We start from the raw sequence: 23,990 nt of genomic DNA on the forward strand, positions 1-23,990 counted from the left end.
AGCCATAGGACCACCAGGAGCACAAACCCCCTGCCGCAGCTCTCTCACCTTTCCGGTTTGGGGGTGGCGAGCCTGGATTAGCGTAGCAGGTAGACGCTCAGACCATCTCTCACCCTATCCTGTTCTGTTTGTGTCTTCACAGGCAAGAGCTTCACCCTGACCATCACTGTCTTCACAAACCCACCGCAAGTCGCTACTTACCACAGAGCCATCAAAATCACGGTGGACGGCCCGCGAGAACCCCGAAGTAAGTGGGCCCCCTTGGGGCTGGTAACTCTCTGGACTGGTGTACTTAAAGACCCGCTGGGTCTGACAAACCTATCTGTGATTTGACATTTCTCCTAGAGGAATGCCAGGCCCCTGCAGACAGGAGGAGTTTCCTTGTCAACCCTCTCGCTTCTCAAGGGTTGTTTCTGTGTCCTGGACTTTCTAAAGCTTTGTCTTAGATATCAAAGGGAAGTGAGACCAATTCAAATGAGTTAAGAACAGTTTGGGGCTCCATGGGGCCAAGGAACGACCTTCAAATGTATATAAGACATACAGCGAGTTCAGTGTGGTTAGTGAAGAGAAGATTGGCCACACACAGGATGAGCAACAGAGACCTGGGCGGAGTGGACCAGAAGAGGCAGCTTACCACCCATGCTAGTGTTAATTTGTTAAGGTCAGAGGTGAAAACTGAGAAAATATCCGTTTCTTCTTCCCTAGTGTAGAATTGTTTAAAATAGAGACTGGACCGGGAGGTGAGTGTTGGGGGGAAACGGGCAAATATAGAAAGATGGTCATGAAAAAGAGTTTCCGTGAGGAAGATGTTTAAAGAGGGAGTGGGGTTGTTTAGTCTGAAGGAAAGACATCTTCTCCGTGACTTAATGACTACCTTTGGGTTAACACAGAAGTGACAGTCTTTCAGGACCACACCCTGGCCCAGGAGCTGAGGCTGGATGAGAGCTCCAAGTCTGTAGGCAGATGAGCCCTGAATGGACACCCTCCAAACCATGCGAGGTGTCCCTGGGAAAGATACCCTCATATTCTGGGATGTTGAAAAGTGGGGTCCCTCCTGTCCCCAGAAGCTATGCTGAAAGAGGTCAGGAGGCCAGAATGAAACCGTTAAGAACAATGAATTCTTCAGCCTTCAGGAGGTTTCAGAACCTCCCAGAACCTCGGTTCATCTTTGACAAAATGTGTGTTACAATGATGGCATCTTCACAAGACTTAGCTAGATGATTGCCATGTGCCTGGTGCAGGGCATGAGCTTAGGAACTGTCAGGGGTCTGCAGTGGTGTCTCTTCGCCTCGTCCCCTCCAGGTGACCTTTCTCATATGGTGGTTTCATTGATGCTCTGAGGTCAGCTCTGGGGTGTGGCCCTCAACAGGAAACCTGTGAGCAGGGCAGATCCTCTGCACTCTGGGGTAATAGCCTTTGGCCACGTGACAGACTATGGCTACCCAGTGGTCACTGTGCCTATGGATCCTTCCCCGTTGTCATGGGAATGGCGTCTAGTGTCTGGACTAGCTGTGGAAAACGGGTCATCTCCCTGCTTCCATTTCTCCAGTTTCCCCCAATCAGGGACATGCAGAGACCACCCACACGCTCCAGGAATACCCCAGGACACGGTTTTCACAACGACCGCTTTTTCCTCCATTTGCTGTGTTTGGCCCCCTCCTCTCTGCTCTTCTTGTTCCCGGTTTACCTCCCGCCAGTTTTCCAGCCATGATCAGACTCAGAGAACTCAGGGACTTGATCTCACACCCTGACTCTTCTTTACGTGTGGACAGCAGACCTAGGTGACACACTGCTGTTGCACACTCAGGAATCCCTGCCGTGCTCCTTGGGTTTCCAGGGTAGAAATGGATACTGAAGAGAAGACCTATGTTAAGCGTAACAGAAACACCTGAGGGCCATGCTCAGTGCAGAGGGCTGGAGAGGAAGCAAGCTTAGTGGGGGGCCAAGGGCAGGGGCAAGGCTGATGCTGAGGGTGACCGAGCTCATAAGATGGCTCCTTTGGGTGTCCGTGGCTCTCTAAAGCTAAAGCAGTCATGCCTCAAGGACGGTTTAGACATTGGCCCTGCATAAGGAAACAGCTTAAAATAGGGGCCCATGATAAGCCTTCTATGCCCCTTATTCTTCCACATGTAAGAAATGCAGGCTTTCACTATATACATTTTTTTTTTTCTGGAACATTCAGAACCTAAAAAACAAACGGCAGGGAGAAGGGCAATGGCCCCCATATCGGTACCACTGCCTGCCATGAGGACCAAGTGTTCAGATAAAGTGTTTGCCACCCCTGCTATCCTATAACCTAGGAGAGCAGTCCCTGGGAGAAGGGCCTAGGGAACCTCTCCTGTACCCAGCCATTCTTCTCAGATAAAACCTGACATCAAGGAAGAATGAGAAGGGAGGAATAAGGCTAAGTGTGTCATAAAGAGCCATTGTAGCTCCAGGTAGACAGTCTTCCGTTTCACAAGAAGCTTCTAGAACAAGAGTCAAATGCAAATGTAGGCCAACTCTAGAAGCAAGGGTGGACCATTAGTGGCTCATTTTACCATGTTCTTCCTATTTATCTTTATTTGTTTAGTCTTTTGAGTTGGCTGTCCTCTGCCTCTGTCCCTGGAGGGCTGGGATTAAAAGGCCTGTGCCTCATACCGTCTCCTTAGCATCTTGATTCTTCCTGGTGGTGTTCTGCCCACTTTCACCTTTGATGTAATGGCAAGTGAGGGCCCTGTGTGCACGTCGGGTAGCCTGACGGGTGCAGCCACTCTAGCTAAGGAGCTTTGTCCATCCCCTCATTAGTGATGGATCGAGAGCTCTGGGTGAGTCCAGCACAGGAACCCTGGCGTTTGCCAAGCTGAGCAATGCTACAAGGTTTATTCACTTGAGGAAATCAAAGACTCAGAAAGAAAGACCCTTCTGGTTCCTCTGAGAAAAGAAAAATTAGACCCAGAGAAAGGAAGCAACCTGTCCAGATTTGAGCAGGATGACGAAGTCCTAGGGAGAAGGAAGGTTGCTCACCGTTGTTGGATCTTGCACTGTTACCCACCCACACATCTGTCTGTCCATTTGTCCATCAGTTCCATCCATGCCATGCTGTCTGCACTTCACTTCCTATGATCCCTCTCTCCTGGCTTTGCAAATGCTATATGTGAAACGTGGGGCTGGCATTTATGATTTCTCCCATGGGACCCAGCTCTGAGGTTGTAAAGTGAGGGCATATGGTAACCTCGGTGCTGACATGGTCAGGACTAGAACTGAAGTAGAGCGTGTCCCCAGAGAGAGTCCCAGCCTTTCTGTAGTGCAGATGGTCATTCTCCAGTAATCTTCGGCCACTGCTTCTCACACGTTCCCAGGGATGTGTCTACATTCCAAGCCTCCATGGGATGTGTCTGCATCTCCAAGCCATCCATTTCAACGGTGGGGGAGGAAGAGTGCCCTCAGGTGTTTGTTTTCGGCGGGAAAGCAGAGCCTCTGATGACTTGTTAACATGCTGATAGATTGAGAAGAGACGCTAAAATGATGGGGGTGGCGGTATGTGTTGTGGAGGTCAGAGGTCAGCCATCATCCTCTTCTGCTGTCTGCCTTGTTGTTTGAGGCAGGGTCTCTCCTTGAGCCTGTAGCTCATCCACTCAGCTATACTAACTGGCCAGTAAGCATCAGAGACCTGCATGTCTGTATCCTCCAGCACTGGGGTCACTGCTCCGTGCATACCGCCTCACCTGGCTATTTACATGGGCAGGAGGGACGGGAACGGAGTCCTCGTATTTGGGTGGCATATATTTGACTGAGTGAGCCATCTCCCCTGCTCTCGTGCCCCAGACAAGGATTCTTTACAAAAGGAATTAAGAGTTGTTTCCTGCAGCTTCGATATTCCTAGAAACTTAATGGAAAGCCCTAGCTTTCAACCCCTGTGTCTATAATTTAGGAATTATATTTGGGAATGTTGAACTATGAGAATACGTATTTCAAGATACATTCTCTACATATACAGTCTGTGCTGCAGCTTAGATATGTGTCTTGATTTGGCGTGACAGGAGACATTTTGCTGAGGTGGTTAGGAGAGCGGAGGTCAGATGTCTGGTGTGCTGGGTCTGTCCTGGAGAGGAGCCTGGGGCTGTCTGGATTAGCGGGTCAGGTACCTGTGACGTGTGGAATAGAGTCCATTAGAATTCAGAAAGGCCAGGAAACAAACGCCGGCAGTGTCAGGAGCAGCTTTTGTCCCCGCCCCCCCCGCCCCCCCCCCCCGTAAAGCTTCCCTTAGCACTCACCGTTAGAGCGCTGAGATTCTGTGATGAGAGCAAGGTAGAGCCATTGTTGACACCATCGTGAGGCCAGTCTCACAGACGAGTCTCCTCGAGGAAATCACCCTGAGAAGAGGTCAACCGAAGGGCCTCTAGGTCAATCAACTGCTTTTTAAAGAAGGTTGTGGAAGTCATCACATGACTGTAAGTGTGTGTGCATGCATGTGCGTGTGTGAGAGAGGTGTGAGGTATGCATGTGTAAGGTATTCTCACGTGTGCTCTCGCGTGACGGCCGGAGGTTGATGTCATGTGTCTTCTTCCTCCCCAGCCACCCTTTCCTTTGTCAGAGTCAGGTCTGTCGCAGAACCCAGAGTCTACTGAGCTTTAAATTCTGGCTAGACTGGCTGATGGTGAGTGTCCAGAATTCCTCTGTCCCCATTCACCAGTGCTGCGGTCACAGGCATGCACTGCCAAGGCCAGCTTTTGTATGTGGATGCCGGGGCTCCATGTTCAGTTCCTGATCCTTGGGCAGCAAACACCTTACTCACTGAACTATATTCCCAACCTCATGAGCATAGTTTTCTTCTCTTATTTTTAAGGAAAATGGCAAAGATATCTGACACGCATATGTATACATACATATGTTACATAGAGTTTTTATATCTGCCCTGTATTTTCAGGTGAGAAGGGAAAATGCATGAAAGACATATGTAAGCTTATGGTGATAATGGACTTAAAGTCACGATCACCAGAACAGTGGGAGATGAGTGTTTGTGGCTTCTTCTTACTATGGAAAACAATGCAGGTCTTTTTCAAGACGTCCTTTTCTCTTGGTAAGAAGGGCCAGTGATTATAAGGACTGATATTATGCAGGCACCTTCACTTGCCCAGCAGCATTTAAAGTTCTGCATGTATATTAATTTGTAAAATCTGAGAAGAAACAGGTAAGGCGGTTGATGCCAAAGCTAATTAAGAAATGGATCCAAGGTCACCCAGTTAGCCAGCCAGAAGGGAAGCTGAGTAATCCAGATGTTGGGCTCCACAGACAACGAGATCTGTTTCTGAGAACAGGGATAGGATTTGAGCTTCATTGTATTGTGATTCCTGTATCTTTGATGAGGAGAGCTTATCAAAGTGGGTGTGACTCCCACGTGGTTTCCTTGGAGATTGGAGCCCTGTAACTTTGCAGCTGTCATTGCCACTTTGACAATGACAATGAGGGAGTCAGCTTTCCTCTAAGTAGACCTAGTGAGTTTCCCACCTACTTCCCAGGTCGTTCCCGACGCACGCGTGCCAACAATTGGCTGTGTGGTCACTGAGGTCTGCTTGAGGACGTGGCATCAGTAGAATGTGAACCAAAGATAATACAAAGCCTGTATTTCTCCCCGAGAAAAGATTAGTACAGTGGCCAAAGCAGCCTCTGGGGCAGGTGTCTTAATGGGGATCCCCTTTAGCAAAGGATTTTACACAAAGCTTGGGCACTTAGTAGTATTGGTTCTTAGGACAGTCATTGCCAGACATGGTGCTCATGGGGAATTGTTCCAAGTGTGCTTCCTGGGTCACCAACACAATCTATTCTCTCTCAACCTTGGAGTGTTTAAATATCAGACAAGTCTATCAGGTCAAGATAGAATCTTGGTACACAAAGGGACGCGGTAATAGTTTTTCCTTCCTTCCAAACCAGATGTGAAGTGGAAGAAACACAGAGGGTCGAAGGGGGCCACTCTGTTTCTGCTTTCCCACTCTGAAGGCATTTCAGGCAAGATTCTGGGGGGGGGGTCACCCTCCAACTCTATTAATCTCTCTTACTACCTGGCATGTTAGAGAGGAAGTTCTCATAAGCAATAATAACAACCATGCCTAAGTGTTTCCAATGAATTTTAGAATCGCTTCCTGTTTATTATTTTAGTAATATGAAGCTAGACCTAGAGTTTTGTGAGCAACAAGGTTTCCCTGACTTTCAAATTCAGACTCAGGGTCCCCGGGGCACCTGGGATGTGAGAGGGCCCAGAAGGGAACACGCTTCACCTCTGTGGAGAGCAGTGATCCACCTTGACACTCCCCGGGTGGACGACAGTCTGCCTTGACAGTACCCCAGTGAGCTCTTGGTCAATGTCCTGCTTCTGTACAGAAGTCCTAAGATTTAGGGGGTTCTTTTCAGGTATGAGTAGGAGTGATCAAGATACCTTCTCAGTCTGATGCAGGGAAAGGGGGACCAGAAGAAACGTGTACCGGATGAAAGCGAAGTCATTCGGTTGAATGTGTCTCTCTTCCCATTCAGGTCGCTGAGAAAGCAGATTGCTACTTAGACTATCACACCAGTGAAGCAGAGGTCTAAGCAAATGTGCAGTCCATGTTAGAATTGATTGTATGAATGCAAAAAAAAAAAAAACATATAATACTGTCTACAGTGAGGCTTCCGTTCCTTAATCTTAAAATGTGTGGAAAGATTTTTGAGACCCTTAACTCTGGGACCTGAGCTTTCACCCTGGCGCCATCAGACCTGTGGGTGTGAACTTGGGCAATTATCTTAAGTACTTTAGGCCTTCGTTTCCTCTTGGGTCGAGCTAGGCAATGAGACGAGATAATCTCTAAATTAGTTCCCACTCAAGAGGGGTAACAAAATATTGTCAGCAAAACAGATATATGACTCACAAATGGGGCCCCTATCGGCCACCACCACTGAGCCCCCAACATCACCATCTTCCACATCCTCAACCATGACTTCTACATTAGTTTTCTCTCTCTCTCTCTCTCTCTCTCTCTCTCTCTCTCTCTCTCTCTCTCTCTCTCTCTCTCTCTCTCTCTCTGTTTTTGAAAGGACTTTGTGGTTTGTCTCAAGAGTCTCTAGCTACAAGTAACACACTGTCCTGCAGCCCACATGTCTCTGCCATTCAGCTTGAGACAATGCGTGAGAACAGAGACTCCCATGTTTGCCCTGGATAACTTTGGAATACTGATACCTGGATATCTGTCCATCAGGGACAATGTCCATATTAGTGTCATGGGGCCAAGAAGCTGAATAATAGACTACCTCATGGACCCCAAAAAACCTTTCATGGGCCCCAATGAGCACTTAGAAGTTGTCTGATGTTATTTGTATTTAGTCTTGGACTCTTCTGGAAAATGAGGAAACTCTAGACAAAAACAACAACAACAACAAAAAAGGGGATTTGTAAATCCTAAATTTAAAAATTCATGAAGTTGCCTTAATGTTGCATTTTTTGAGATGTAATTAAACATTTATGCACTTTGATTTTTTTTATTTCAGCTTTTGTTTTGTATTTAGGCCCAGTAAATTTCTCTTCTAGCATATTATGACCCCTTAAAATACTCTGGGCACTGTTCCTAAGTCCCTTATGCTTCTATCAAACTTGTCCCCAAATGTCATAGTTTATGAAAAACTTGAGGGCAAATTATGCCCTTATAGCATAGAAGCTGAGATCTGCCTCACACCCAAGATCTAACACTTGGGTGCTCCTCAGTGTGTGCACAATACAACTGATGAAGAATCTCACATTGTTCTAGAAAATGGCAGAACCTCCACACTGTCTGCCCTTGGCATCCCTGGGGGATTTGTTCCAGAAACTAACACAGTAGATTCCAGTTGTGCCAGAGGGTGCTCAGCCCCTACTATCAAATGGCAGATTATGTGAAGATAGTTTGTGCGCATCTTCCTGTAGTCTGTCGGTCATCCCCAGGTTACTGAGACACTCGATACAGGGCGGCATGAGTAGTTGTCGGGCTGAGTCGTAAGGGAGGTCTATACACGTTCAGACAGGCACAGCTTTCCTTCCTCAAGGATTTGCAGCCTCAAGTTGATTGAACCAAAGAGTGTGTCAGCCACAGATATGAAGGGCTGACTGTATCGGGCTCGTCACACTAGGATGACTGTTCCGTATAGTTACATCCACGGTCTGCACACAAGGGAAGAAGCTAGCCACCTTTTGACAGTCTGAAGTCAAAACAAGTCTCTGGAGAGCCCCCCACCATGTGTGTGTGTGTGTGTGTGTGTGTGTGTGTGTGTGTGTGTGTGTGTAGTGTGAGTGTGTGCTGTATGTGTGTGTGCTGTGTATGTATGGTGTGTGCGTGTGTGTGTAGTGTGTGTGTGTGTAGTGTGTGCATGTGTGTGTGGTGTGTGTGCGTGTGTGTGATATGTGCATGTGTGTAGTGTGTGTGGTGTGTGTACGCACACGTGTGTGTGTGTGTGTGTGTGTGTGTGTGTGTGTGTGCAGAGACAGAGAAAGTACTTCTGCTATCTGTGAATCTCCCATCCTATGGGAAACAAGTGGCCCCCAGCTTGTTGAAGATCTGTGACTGGCAGCCCCTGTTGTCAGAACACATTATAACATGTCTACCTCTCCATTTTCCAAAAGCAATTGCAGGTTTTTCATGGCCTTACCACTTTCCCTTCCATTTTGAATGAACTCTTAAGTTTTCCCTAGGGCTTAGGTTTTCCTGTAAGCTGTGTATCTGGGAAAGGGCCATTAGTAAAAGGCTGATCCCAGAGCCTCAGAGGACCCTGCCACGGCCACACACGCTCATCCACTCAGGCTGATCCCAGAGCCTCAGAGGACCCTGCCACTGCCACACACGCACATACACTCAAAAGGATTTTCCCCCAAAACTTTGATTAAATAAGTAAAATCCTATCCATTTTAGATCTGACTCTGTGTTCATTGGCGCTAATTTGAATCCGCCTCTTCTTTTCATGTGTTTCGCCTCTGAAAACATTTTGTGAGGCTGCTGGCTTCGGAGCTACGACAGTATTAAATGGTGCCATTAGGAAAGAGGTAAATTAGGTATAATCTATCAGTGTGTGTTGCAAGCGCCATCAAGGCTGTGAAAACACTGGCCTTTCCCCAGGTGCCAAATGCCTTCCTCACAGCTCACTTTTCCTCCAGTCCTGTGTGTGCGACTTTCCCCGGGAAACTTGCTGAAGGGTATCAGACCTGCGTGTATGTCCACAGTGAAAGCCAAGGTCAAAACATACCCAGGTACCCAGAGGGAAGTCTTTCTCCTGTGGGCTCCCCCACCCCCAACCGCCCTTAAAGTAGCACACTGGAATTAATCTGCAACTCCCCAGACCCTTGTGAAGAAAGTTAATGGCGGTACATTAATTTCGGGCTCCTAGGAATTCCATATGCCCAGGTTCCATTAAAGCAAGTATTGACTAAAGCCTGCACTGTTATTAAGAAAGTTGAGCTGTGCTAGCCTGCCCTGAAATGTCGCACACTGGGTTTTTCAATTGCTGGGTCTTGCTTTTAATTTTGCTCGCTGTGGCTGGTGAGTCATATCCTGGCCATCTGAAGCAAGTGCAGGATGACTTTATGGCCCTTGCTGGATTTTTGTTTCCACCCAGGTATCTCATTCTCACTCACCTGTCAGTGGTTTCATGATATTTCTGATCTACTCATTTTACAAAAGCTAGGAGAAACGCACAGAGAACATTTTTCTCTTTACCTGACATTGCTCATGGGACATGGCCCAGCGTTTTAAAACAGAATCAGAGGTCTCACCAGGAACTGTCAGAGGGAATCCGAGCCAGATCAGACCGGCTTCAGGTCTTACCTCTGTTACCTTCTGGCTGTGTGCCCCAGCTTCTCCCCTGTAGAAGGAGCTTCCAGATGTCCACCTTCCAAAGAGATGGTGAGGAGTAAAGGAGACAGACCAGGGAAGGGAATGGAGGCTCCGAGCTGAGCTGCCTGACTCCACCTCCCCCGTGATGACAAGGCTTTTATAACCCCCGCCCCATCATGGGGACCACAACACCACCATGGAGACATGCACGTGAGGGTGGCACACATAGCCCTGCACAGAAGTACCCTTTAAGCAGTAAACGCACACACTCTGCATGCTGGTCGCTCTCCTTCACCCCCAACCCCGTGGTTTATTTAACAAGGAATCACATGGAATTCTGCTCCAATGGGTACCAAATATATACTAAGGCCAAATTATCTTAAAATGGGGTCAGAAGAACCCTAACAAATTGGTTCCTTGGGGTGTAATACCGCAACAGCCCTTTCGCCTCTAAGTCTTCCTGGCGGTCATTTTAAGTACAGACACACAAGAGCTTCACAAACCCCAGCCTTATCGAGGGAGGCATCACCGCATGAAGCATGCGCTGTCCCCTCTTCAGAGAACAGGAGGGTGTTTCCAGACAGAGATTTTATCATAGGTAGCTCCGTTTCTCAGCAGGACATTACGCACTTGTGTTGCTGTGACCTGTCAAAGCTCCTAACACGTAGAACATTCTACTGGATCCTCTACAAGATGAGTATCAAGTGAGCTCTCTCTACTGTGCAGGACTTTGCTTTATATGAGGCAGTATATATCAAAGTGTAGCTTAGTAATATGTCAGCCAAGTAACAGAAATACAATAGATGTGAATGAGATAAAAACTAAACCTGAAAACCTACTGTTTCTGTTTTATAGGTGCTGCACAAGACCCTTAGGGAGTGTAAGGAAAATATGATCGTTTTTTTTTCATGTTAGCATTCTTTTTTTAAAAAAAATTATTTATTTATTTATTAAAGATTTCTGTCTCTTTCCCGCCACCGCCTCCCATTTCTCTTCCCCTTCCCCAATCAAGTCCCCCGCCCTCATCAGCCCAAAGAGCAATCAGGGGCAGATTGGTCTGGCTTGATTAGAATTACTTGTTTTACATTCTGTGTAGGGCGTTCCTCCTGGGTGTACATATGTGTGACACATGCATGCCTGACACCCCGGTGGCCAGAAGAGGCCCCTGGAGCTAGAATTACAGTTACAGATGGTTCTGAGCTGCCCTGTGGGTTCTGGGAACCAAACTCTGGTCCTCATGAGAGCAACAAGATCTGGAAGCCACAGAGCCATCGCCAGCCTGAAAGATAGGTTCTGCCTCATCCTGTCTGTTCAGACTGCTGAGAACACAGAGGGAAAGAGGCATTTCGTCAGCTGCCATATAAACCTGTGCTTTTAGAAGCTCCACCCTGTGCCATTTGCGTCCATGTAGAAGCTCACTAAGACACCAAGATACAAACGATGCAACCTTGATCAACAGTTGAGACTTTTATTTTAATTTATTTTCTTTTCCAAAAACAAATAGTTTTTTTCTACAGCTCTCATGGAGCAAATCACTGCTTCTGAGTTCATATTCACATGAGCATGTGTGTGTGTGTGTGTGTGTGTGTGTGTGTGTGTGTATGTGTCTGTATCAGTTTGGGTGTGTTGTGTCTGTGTGTTGGTGTGTGTGTGTGTGGTACATGTGTATGTAAGAGTGTGTCTGTATCAGTTTGTGTGTGTTATGTCTGTGTGTGTGTCTCTGTGTGTGTGTGTGGTGCATGTATATGTATGTGTGTATCTGTATCAGTTTGTGTGTGTGGTGCATGTGTGTGTCAGTATCAGTTTGTGTTTGTTGTGTCTGTATGTCTGTGTGTGTGGTTCTCTGTGTGTGACTGTGGCTGTGGATGTGGCTTCTTTCTTTAGATGGCATTTGTATCAGTTTGTGTGGTGTGTGTGTGTGGTGCGTGTGCAGGTCTGTATCAGTTTGTGTGTGTTGTGTCTGTGTATATGTGTGTGTGTGTCTCTGTTTGTGACTGTGGCTGTGGATATGGTGTCTTTCTTTAGATGGCATTTGTCTGAGATTCGGTTTCAGGGAAGTGAAATGGTACACCCTATACTCGATGCCTGTTTCAAACCTGCAGCAACTTGATGCTGAGGCCCTGGGGACCACTGGCCCCCGCTCATCTGCTGACACACTGACTGGGGCAGGATCAGAGAATCTTTTCTATCCGGAGGGTGATTCAGCCATTCTCAAAATAAATAAGTAGCAGAGGGCAGGGAGAAAGAACTGGAAACCGTTGAAATCTGAGTCTGTGGGGCGGGGCTGTTCTCTGCACTACTCCTGAGCCCTGGGCAGGGGACACTGCCCAGTGGAAATCCTTCAGGCCCTGCCGCCTGCCTCAGTTTCTGCAGGAACCTCAGTTTTGTTATCTACAGAGTTGGGAGGGAGTGGGGTGAGGGCTAAGGCATTTAGGAGCCCCTGAAAGCTAGACTTGAGGTCCCAGGAGCAGCTGGATTTGCCAAGCATCCTCTTCCGTTTTCTAGCAGGAGACAGGTCAGGGTCTGCTCTGTGACTGTGTCCATAAGAGGAGATGGAGAAGAGGTGGTCACTGGGAGAGGGGCAAGTGGGGGCAAGAAGGGGTCGGGTCCGAGGGAGGATCCATCCACTCACCCCAAGCTGCTGCAAAGAGCCATGAAGAAAGAAAGGCCCATGCAAAGCGGAGGGGCTCTGGGCTTGAGTAGGGAAACCATCCAAACCCTATTTCCCATGACTTTGGCAGCATTAGAAAAAAAGAAGAAAGGAGAAAAAAATCTGTAAACACACAAAGTGCTCAACTGTCCAAGCCTAATGGCCGACTTCCCAAAGCTGCCCGGTCAGAGGCCTTGGCGTTAATTCCTCAGCCAACTGAAAAAAAAATTAAAACTGGTGTGAGTTCTGGTGAGTTAATTGCCAGAATGTTGCTGAGTGGAGCTGCCTGCCTCCCGCCTCCTCACGTATTCTGGGCTGTTCCTCATTACCTGGCCTACCTATCTTCACAATCTAGCCACAAACAGCTTTGGTTGACCACACCACTTCCCTATTGAAAGTTAATACTGTTTGACTCATTCGGTGCTGCTTAACCTGAAGCCAAAGAAAACAAGGTAGAGAATAGCTGGCTTGTATGGAGTCTGGAAAGCAAGCCCTGCACGGCCCTGCTTTCAAAGTCCTATACAGTAGCCTTACTATATCTCAGCCGCAGCTGCAAAGAAAATGAAGGAAGCAGAAGTAGCTGTGGTGGAGAGGGTGCGGGCGTGGTGGGGGGGAGGAGAACAGGAAGGGAGTGGGGGCGGAGCCCCATCGTGCTGGGAAAAGACAACAATGTGCTCTGCCCAGTTCTGGGGCTCTCTTGCTAGGCTCCAAAGTTTGTCCCCTCACTGGAGTGCTCAGAAGAGAGGCAGTAAAGAGGAAGGCTCCAAAAGCTCGTTTTAAAAGTGTTTTTGTTATTGAAGACATCAGAGAGAGGAGCTGGGTCCCACCAGACCAGCTTCCAATAGGACAGCTCCTAGGTGGTCAGGGACAAGGCCCACCACTGTGAAATCTGGGAAAGGCTCAGAGGGAGAATGCTGCCAAGGGTTGCTAGGCAGACAGCCATACTTCCCCCTCGCCCCTTTCCTGCCGTGACCGTGAGCTGGTACTTGGGGCTTCTGGTGATTAGAACTGTCCCTTCTAATGTCACCAGGCCAATACAGAACCGGCATGTTCCTTACGGGGCTGTACAGGCCCGTGGCCTCTTGTTGATGGAGTCTTGTGGTGACTGGTAGGCAGGATTCTCCTTACTCGTCCTCCCCCTCCTCTGCCACAAACCACAGAGGCTGAAAGTTGGGGGCAGCTCCAAACAGCCTGAAGCATGACAGAAAGCTGGTGATTTGTTACACACACACACACACACACACACACACACACACACACACACACGGGGAACTGTTGGTTTTCTTACTAGAGAACTCTGCCTAGCATCTGGCTGTATGCTGGCTCTTTGGCCCCACTTCCTTGAGGCCAGTCTAGATCCCCAGTTGGCATTTTTCTCTGCAGGTCTAGGGACTGAGCAAACCCCGTGTCTTACACATGCTAGCCCAGCACTCACCACAGAGCTATACCCCCAGCTTCCCGCTGGTATTGATGATCTGAGACAGCCGGAAGTTTCAGCTGGCCATGGAGAGCCCTGGGGCTGTTGGGTAGACCTTGGGAGAACCAGGCAGAATTTCTCTATTCTTTGTCCTACGCACAGAAGGAGAGAAATCATCGTTGATGCTGCTGGCTTAGCATTCCAGAGAAAGGCTCCCACTCCCTCACCTAGCCAGGTTCTACAGACACCACTCAGTCATGAGGGGCTTCGGTTTATGTGGGTTCTGTGCAAACACGCTCAGTACCGGCGCCCATTGCGTGACACATCCTCTGGGATAGGAGGAGAAGGACAGCAAACTCAGAGAAGTGAGAAACACAGAGTTGCTTGGGCCATGCACAAAGCGTCTTGGTAGAGCTTGGGGCTTCTAGGATGTCTCCTCTTTCCTCTCAGGCCTGTGCAGCCTGGGACTTGCCCTGCTGAAGGCCTGAAGTCCAAAGCCAGGTCAGACTCTCGAGGTACATTTTAGGTCCACATTCCTCTCCAGACGCCGCCTTTGCCTGGCCGCCCAGACTTAGCCTTCCCTGAAATCTGTCGGGTCAGAACTACTCTGGTAGGCAGATGTGGACAGTTATATCAGGTTACTTTTTAATTATGCTTTATGGAAGGATCCAGGGACAATACATGAAGGAGAGTTGGTGACACCTGAGATTATAGGCTGGCTGAGGAGACAGCCTTGCCATGTGTAAGTTCCCTGCATCCCTCCCACAAGGCTCCCCTGCCAGCCACCCTCACAGAAGGTAACTTCTGGTCAAGTGCCCAAGATAACCAGACAGCTTCTGGTCACCGGACAGAGCAGGAGGTAATGGCTACAGAGGCAATTGTTCTCAGGAAGGTGCAGGACACCAGGGGCCCAAGGGAGCAGCCACACTGAAGTCTGTTCCACTGAGCCCAGAATGGAGAGTGGTAGCGTCTGCTTTTTGTCCCCTGAATTCTGGGGGTCCAGAGAGGGAAAGAGGAGATCTGGGGGCTCACGGAGGGAGAGAGGAATTCCGGGGCCTCGGGGAGGAAGAGTGGAATTCTGGGGGCTCAGGGAAGGAGAGAGGAATCCTGGAGGACCAGAAAGGAAGAGTAGAAGATCCTGTCAGCCCATGGCCTGTGACTGTGTTAGTTGCTGCTCTTGATCTGGCCTCAGCTAGTTTTACTGCTCAATGTGTGGGTCATGGGATATTTTGTGTCTGGGAGAAAGTGTGTGTATATATACATATTGTGTGATTTATATGTGCATAATATTGCATGTAATGTATATAATGCATATATAGAACACATATATGTGTACTGTGTTATGTGTATATGTATGAGTGATATAGGCACATAGAATATACATACATGTGTATGTATAGCATTATATTACTATTGTATGTATTATGTGGTAGACAAGTACTACATACATGTGATATACATATAAATAAGCACATGTATGTTTGTATGTGACAAATATGTATGATGTGATAGAAGTATGTACTCTATGCAGGCATAGTGAATATATGAGTTGAAAGAAATATGTAGGCTTGCATTGTGCAGATGCGTATATAGATGTATACAGTGCACATAGTATAAGTATGTGGTCTGTGCATGTGTGGTGTAAGCATGTGTGTGGTACTCGCTACAGGGAGAAGGCAGCAGCCACGCCTACTGCTGGCTCACCCCAGTGTGCTGTGCTCTGCTCTGCACAAAGGACTTGTCTTATTCCTCAGGGTGGTGAAAGGAAAAGAGGATGGGTTTTGCTGAGTGATTTACCTCTGACAGGACGGTTCCTCAGGAAGCCCAACCGTTTGGCCTGACAGTTCGCCTCAACAGGTAGCTCCCTAGTAGTCACACCGCCGTTACACAATTTAGTGCTTGGTTCCTTTGTCCAAACGGGCTCTGCTTTCCTCAAGTCCAGGGAACGAAAGGTGGGTGGCGGTGACTGTGGAAGCTCTGGGCTTCTTGGTGTTGAGTTAACTGGTTGTTAGCCAGCATTCACCCTGAGCCGTGAGTGTGCCAGGCACCTTAGGTCCTAAGACGGGAAGCAACATGGCGCCTCCATGGACTCGGGGATCAGTGGATACAGACACGCCGCGGTGACACAGCAAGGGTGTGAGAAAAGCCAAGGCTGAGGGTGGAGCTCAGTGGACTGAGTCCTTGCTTAGCGTACATGGAGAAGCTCAGTGTTCAAGTCCCAGCAGGGTGTAAACCTGGTGTGGTGCCATGCACACGCCATCCCAGTGCTTAGGGAGGTGAAGCAGAAGGAACAGAGTTCAAGGTCATCCTCTGCCATGTTTCAGGGTCATCCTTGCCACGCAGTGAGTTCGAGACAAGCCTGAGTCACACGACAATCTGCCATGCGCGTGTGCAAGCACACACACATACACACACGCGCATACACAGAGAGAGGGAGTCAGCGTTCTAAAGACCATCTTAATGGTCAGGCTGGGGACAGGCTCTAAAGACCAGGTGTCTGCCTGAAAGAAACTAAGAAACCTGAGTCATGGCGTCCCATGCAGTTGTGAGGAAACACCATCCTTGGAGTCACCAACACGACCCGGCTGAGTAGAGAGTGGTGGCAGATGTCATGGCCATGGGTGCTTTTAGAGGCCCCAGGAGTAATCCACCTTAGTCCTTTAATTCCAGGCTTGCAGATAAGGAGCCAGAACAATGAAGAGACTCACTCTACCCACAGCAGAGTCTGCAGGAAGCGCAGACTTAGAGTGGGCAACGGGGCATGCCAGGCAGGCAGCGATGCCTCCTGGTGCCAGGCTGCCTCTCAGGGGGAGAAGGATTATTGTGCTACATTCACACCCTGGTTTTCAGGGGGCATTTGGAAGTCTTGCTTGCTGCCCTTCCAGAACAGAATGAGCTCGGTTCCTGCTCTCCCCACATTCCCTCTCATGGCAAGGCTGCTGCTCCCTCAAGAATTCTGAGAAGCGGCTATCCCAGGAGTTCTCAACCTGTGGGTAGCGACTCCCTGGCAACCCTCTATCGCCGAAAAATTAATTACATTGCTATTCATAACAGTAGCAAAAATACAGTTATAAAGGAGAAATGAAAGTATTTTATGTTTGGGGTCACCACAACATGAGGAATGGCGTCAAGAAGGCTGAGAGCCACTGCACTAAGCAAAGCTGTCTAGCCACAGCTGCATGACATTCCTGTCATCAGGGAAGAGTTTCTCTGCAAGTACCGAAGAACTTTTAAAGTAAACCGGAGGGCCACCAGTTTTCACACCAAACAAGACCATCACAAAGTGCCCATGAGCTTAGACTACCTCAAGCCTTGGTATCTACACACGCTATGCTACATGTAGCATGCTACATGGGCTAGTTTATGGTATACATAATAATTCATACAAAGGCAGATAAAAATGTTCTTTAAAATGGCAGCTGTCTTAAGCATGAAGATTTTTCTCCTTGTCATTCCCCAAAAGCTACAACATTACAAAGTCTGCCCATCATTTGTGTTTGCTTAGGTATTGGAAATCACCTAGAGATGATTACAAGAGTAAAGGAAGATTGCGTAGGCCGTAGGTATAAACGTGAGGCCGTTTACATCAGAAGCTTGAATAGCACGAGCTTGCAAATTGACTGGAGCCCGGCAGTCAACACCCCACAGACACTGAGGGCAGATTGTAATTGGTCTTTTATTTGCCAGCCCACAGCAGATCAGAAGCCTGTCAGAGAAGAATAGTGCTCCCGGGAAGTTTACAGGCCAGTCACGCGAGCCCCTCCTCCCTTCTCTCACGCCCAATACCAGCAACAGCAGCAGCACACAGATCTTTCTAGAAACTGGAGCTCTAAGGAAACTTATTCTCCACCCACCTAGTGGGAGCCTCAGGGTGGTTCCCATACCTGCACCAGAAGTGGAGAGCCGGCAGCTGGCTGTAGACGGCTGTACTGCCCTGGCCCTCCTTATTCTTTGGGCAAACTGGGGACAAAGACAGAGTGTAGGAGCCCAAGCCCTCTCATGGCCCGTGAGCTAGAAGCTGTTGGATTGTGAGTCACTTTTCTTGATTTACTTGGGCAGGGATGGGATCATCAAAACCACAATTTTGAACTCTAGGCATTCTGGGTGTGAGCTGGGAGTACTGGGGACCTGGGGATGTTTACGTACCCACGTTCTTCCTCCATCTGACTGTGACATGGGCTAAATTGCATCACCTCTGTGAACTTGGCTTGTCACCTGTCGTTTAAAAATATGACAGATTTCTCTGGCCCATCTCTGGTTCTCCAGTGTGACATCTGTGTCCTGTTATCTTAGCACTGTGGCATGAGAGGAAATTAAGGGGGGGGGGATGAAACTATCTCTGTTCATATGCCATTAGACAATCTATAAAGACACACATATATAAAATGCATTAGGGTCTATTAGCATACATACTACATATTTTATGTATAGTATGTGAATTGATTTCAATGTAATTTAATTAATTTAAATGTTTACTAAACTGGAAAATTTTCTTCCTTCTTTTCACTTTTTGCAATACTAGAGGTGAAACTAGGGGTCTTGTGAACGCTAGGAATTGGTCTCTCACTGAGCTCTGTAATATCTGAAGGGCATGGAATATTAGACAATGTTTCTCAACAGTTAAATTAACTAGAAGTTGGTTGGTTTGCTGGACAGAAGGCCTGTTTGCTACCTGCAGGACAGTTCAAGGAAGGGTCACCACTGCACTCAGTGCTGCTACTTTAAAACCCTAATGACCCTGGAAGTTAGCCACCAGCTGCAACAAAAGAAGGGGAACTGTTAGCTGTGCTTGCTTATCCCCAGTCCTAATACTGCCGCCAATCAAAGGCAGAATAAGCCTTTTATACCCAGATCACGTAGCTAGTGTTGGACTGACTGAAAGATATTTTCTTAAATGTAGATGTCATCTTAGTGAATGCACATTATTCACCTTTTCTTTTAGGAGAACCACAATTTACAAACACACACACACACACACACAGAGGGAGAGAGAGAGAGAGAGAGAGAGAGAGAGAGAGAGAGAGAGAGAGAGCGAGCACATCTTCAGTATGGTCATGTTGCACAAACTTTTCCCATCTGATCACCATGACAAGGCTTTTATATACCATGTAATCCATCAAGAACACCGCTAAGCTCCTATCAGAACCACGAGCTACCATAGAGACTGGGTAATCAAACATTTCCAGGAAAAGGTGGCAATTTCACCTTGTTGCCTTTCACAAAGGATCAGATGCTGTATTACAGTTACAGCTACAGACCAAAGTGGCATCCTGGAAAAGGCAGCTGAGATTTGTAGAGTTATGCATGCTTTTTCCACTCAGTTTTAACAGAAGAAAAGTGACAATTGGCTTCACTGTCTGTCATAAAATATGATAACTTTAGGCATGCCCTGATTGAGGCAGCCACCTCAGGGAACCACAGAGATCTGTTTAAGATGAAACAAATGCCCCAGAGGGTGCTTGTTTATTTTTTATGTGTTTCTTTTTCCACTTTTATTGTTTTCCGATGACTCTGCATGCATAATAACATTTTGAGAAGTATTTCTCTCCGAAAATATGTAAAAAAATAATAATAGATTTGTGGGTCCCTTTCAAGTCTGTGTGTGAACATCAGTAAAATGCACATTTAGTCTTGAGGTAGCCCCAGCTTGAAGCCGTACCCCAGAACCTGACTCCCAGTGAACTTGAAATCCAGGCTACCAGTGTGTGTGGGTTTAGATCTGCACAGTCCACAGTGGTTTTTTCCAGTATTGAATGCCTTGCTTTCCTCCAGGGTCCAGTAATCAGTAAGAATGGAGAGCAGATTTCATAGTGGGCATTTCCCATGCTCCTGTGTTTAGAATTCAGGGGCAAATTGATATTTTAATGGCACATGGATTCCAGAAACTGGAATATAAAGCATTCATTTTCCCCCAGCCTGAAGGTTTCTATCGGAAGCTCCTATATTCCACGAAAATATTGCTGCTTGGCCCACGAAGCCTGATGATTTCAGGAGGGAATAGGTGTTCCTGGCCTCTCTGCTGTAAATGCATCAGGACCACACCTTGAACTTGACAATGTCTTCCACTTCACAAGTGTCCTGGTGCTATAACTCTCTAACTCCCTGGGAACATGGGGGTCAGGTTTCCTCCCAGGCAACACCTTCCTTACAGACTCCCAGAATGCACATGGGGAGAGTGTGGAATGAGCTATTCCCCAACCCTAAGCATTAAAGCCAGCACAAGACTCTCAGGGCTTAGGCAGAGCTCGGCGAGCTATGCCCCGGCATTCCTGTCAAAGCAGACAGTCATCAACTAATCTCTGTAAATGACTACAATTTTGGCAGGTGTCAGCTCGTACCAAAACAGCTCGCACATTAGAACTTTTTTTAAACCATCGAGTAATGGAGGGAGAGAAATAAAAATAAATAATGTCACATGTGTTGGCCACACAGTGGCTTGCCCCAAATGGCTTGTTCCTGTTTGGGTTCTCAGTGACCAGGTCCCCACGTTTTTTGTTTGTTTGTTTGGTTGGATGGTTCGTTGGTTTTTGTTGTTGTTTGGTTTTGTTGTTGTTGTTGCTTTTTAGTATTTTGAAACAGGATTTCTCTGTAGCTTTGGAGCCTGTCCTGGAACTAGCTCTTGTAGACCAGGCTGGCCTCGAACTCATGGAGATTCGCCTGCCTCTGCCTCTCAAGTGCTGAGATTAAAGGTGTGTGCCACCACTGCCCGGCCTGGTCCCCAAATTTATAGAGGCAGGTCCTCCAATAGCCACCCATCAAAGGCTGGCCAGAGACACCAGCACATTAAGTGTTCTGAATTCACAATCATCACACACACACACACACACACACACACACACACACACACACTGACCTTCACAGGGTTCTTCAAAGCAAGCCTCTGGGTGCCTTCAGAATGTGAAGCCGGGACATGGACAAACCCTGCTGGAAGCCCTGTTGGTCCACATTCTTTCTTAGGTGGCACAGCTCTCCCAAGTCATGTTTCCCCCATTCTCAGTCCCTGACTGGCACGAGACCGACCGTAGTAGGCACACCAAGGGGCCATGCCACGCTTTAATGGCTTTAGAGCCGGGATTGTTTCCCTGCAAGAGAACCTGAGGCGTTTCAGTGTGGTGAGGAGTGGGACTCTGTCACAACCAAAGAGGGGGGAAGAGCCAGAGAAGGCTGCACACCAAACGGCTTGTGCTATGGCTGACTGAAGTAGAAGGTTTTAGAAAAAGAAGTTTTTGTACTGCTGGTAAAAAGATGAAGGAGGCAGTCAGGGACTTGGCCTCTTTTGTCCACAGAGCTTAAAATACTCGGCCTCTGAGAGGCCTCTCACATGTACGCCGTCTGAGCCTGCGTGACTCAGGGTGTTTGTGTCTGAGGCGAGTGTTGAGAGCTGCCTCTCTGAGTGACAGTCCAGATTTGCCTCGGTGATACGTGGAAGGAGGGAACGCTGCATGTGCACTACACAAATATTATGCTTGCGCATTTTCCTCCGTTCGGAGCCAAACAGGTCTTGTTAGTGATAAAAATCACTGCAATATAGTAGGCCCTTTTTCTGGCCTGGAATTTGAGACTGTGTCGGCGGTGCCAAGGGGGCCTGAAGCAGGAAGAGACGGCAAGCTGCGGGGATTTGAAACCATAACACAACTTCTACAGCTTAATTTTATAATTGTAGCAATTGGGATCCGGGGGGCAGGGAGGGTACCGTTCATAGCCTTGCTCCTACCCTGTGCTGGGGGAATGCTGTCCAGGGTCCTCTGTCGAGCTTCTGGTTGGGATGGGTTCCAGAAGCAGCCTTTTCTATGGGTAGAAGTCAGTGGCTTCTCCTGTCTTGCACTGAGGCTGTGTGACCACTGCCTGCGAGAGCTGCGGCACAGTCAAATAAACCTTCAGGGTGAGCTGGCCTCCTTAAAGAGCAATGGCTCTCCCAAGTCGTCTGTGGCTGTGTTCGTTCCTGTGTGGGAGGCCGGACTCGGCTATAATCTATAGTTTAATGACAGTTTAGAAGGGTCGAGGGAAACCTGGAGGCCCAGCCCTCCCTGCTGGACCATGTGACTGCCCCTGCTTGCTTGCTTGCTCGTCCGTCCGTGGTGATAGGGACACCTACTGCCCATACAGCCAGTCTCCCCACTCCACTTTACTCTCTGGCCCCTGGGAAGCTCTGCAGGCCAACTGGCCACACCCTCTGGGCTCCCGAGGGCGGGCCTACCAGGAATATCAAAACAGGCCTAGGCTGCACCTTTCTGCCTCTTCCCTCTTAGGGATGTGTCCAGGGAGTGGGCTTCAGAGAAGAAAGGATGCTTCAGGGAGCCTGTATGAAGGAGGAAGGGCCTGGGACAGGGCTGCCCTGTGCCTACCTGCCTGTAACAGGAAATCTCCCCCTAGGCTGTGGGTTTGCAGCTGCACCCAATTTCCTGTTGAAGGGGCATGCTGCTGAGCTCCATGGCCCATTCTGGTACCGCTCAGACCTGCTTCTGGTCGGGTTTGCAAGACGGCAGGGCATTCATGACCCCAGGGGAGGCACCTTTCTTGGCTGCCATGGCTCAGCCCTCAGCCTGTGGCCAACAGCCAACAAGCAACCGGCTTCTTTCCCAGGCCACTGTAATGAGTTCCACTCCCTAGTATCTCTCTTTCTTCCCACCTGGGATACAGGCAGAGAGCTGGGTGCAGACTAAGGGAACGCCCAGGGGCCAGTGTGATGAAGGATGGCCCTGGGCCCCCAGCCCAAGCGGCAATTCCAACAAGCTCACCTTGGGGGCGAAGGGAGGGGGGAAGATAAGAAAAGACCCCCCTCCACAATGCGTTTTCTGATCTCTTCCCTCCCTCCCTCCTTCCCTACCTCCCTTCCCTCCTCCTCCCTTCCCCTCCCGGTCCCTATACTAGGACATCGGCAGAAACTAGATGAGACCAAGCCCGGGAGTTTGTCCTTTTCCGAGAGGCTCAGTGAACTGGAGCAGCTGCGGCGCACGGCCATGAGGGTCAGCCCGCACCACCCAGCCCCCACGCCCAACCCTCGGGCCTCCTTGAACCACTCCACTGCCTTTAACCCGCAGCCTCAGAGTCAGATGCAGGGTAAGTACCCCGTGGAGCCCACTGCCCTCGGTCCTTGCTGAAGTCCTGGGCACAGAGCCCACCCAGGCTGCCAGGGCTTCCCCTGGGCGCTCCAAGGGCACTCCTGAAAGCCACGGCCTCCAGTGGGAGCTTATTAGAAAAGCGGAGTCTCGGTGTTTCACCTGTTGAGTTTCTCTTGACTGAGAAGTTTCTCTCTTGACTGAATGGCTATGGACATCCATCATGTATGTTAGTGGATACACACATGGCTATGGACATCCATCATGTGTGTTAGTGGATGTACACATGCATCCCTTGGTACCTGTGGAGTATCCAGGGACCCAAATCCACAGTGCCCCAGCACTTACATCATAGGTCCTAGCACAGTGTGCATCCCTCATTGCTGCTGGCATCTGGTACGCTGTCAATACAATACAACAGAAACAACAGTTAACAACCGCTAAATTCTAGCATTTAGGGTTTCATAACAAAAATTTATTTTTGGCATGTGTACATTTTAGAAAACTATTGTCAGCCCACCGTTGGTTCAGTCTTTAGCTAGAGAGCCTGCAGATGCAAAGAGCTGCCTGTGTATACGTATATAAGCAGATGAGGGTTTTAAGTTATGTTGTTTTCTTACCTACCCATTAGTACTGAAGCCATACTCTTTTGTATGCATGTGTGTATGTATGTATGTATGTATTATGTATGTATGTATAAATGCACACATACACACATCTAGAAAGGTGAAAGGGAGGAGTTCTCCAGTTCTTGTTGTCTTCTGATCATATGTGGAGTTTGCATCTAATATTTGTTCTTTGCACACTATAAAGAACGGGAGGCATGCATGTATGTGACTGTATCCAGCACAGTATTTTCAGATCAGGGCTGTAAGTTCCTTTCACTCCATGGGGCAGTCACCAACTGCAAAAGCACTGTAAGCAGCAAAAACTGCACAGACCTGTAAGATGCAATAGCTGCATAGGTCCTCTGTGCCAAGTTAGATAGCACTCACGGTGCATTTACGCAGGAGGGCCGCTGATGCCAGCGGTTGTTTGCTCAGAGATACCATTAT

The 23,990-nt window shown here is 48.4% G+C and overlaps 1 protein-coding gene across 1 annotated transcript in view; it reads left to right on the forward strand.

Moving 5' to 3' along the window:
- Runx1 (runt related transcription factor 1) overlaps positions 1-23,990 on the forward strand; it is an 87,575-nt gene that overhangs the window by 27,015 nt on the left and 36,570 nt on the right. The window contains exons 3-4 of the mRNA XM_026783749.1: positions 143-247; positions 22,748-22,936. Of these exons, the coding sequence (XP_026639550.1) occupies positions 143-247; positions 22,748-22,936 (294 nt within the window). The remainder of the gene's footprint in view (positions 1-142; positions 248-22,747; positions 22,937-23,990) is intronic.

This window comes from Microtus ochrogaster, chromosome 2 (genome assembly GCF_000317375.1).
Source record: "Microtus ochrogaster isolate Prairie Vole_2 chromosome 2, MicOch1.0, whole genome shotgun sequence".
NCBI lineage: Eukaryota > Metazoa > Chordata > Mammalia > Rodentia > Cricetidae > Microtus > Microtus ochrogaster.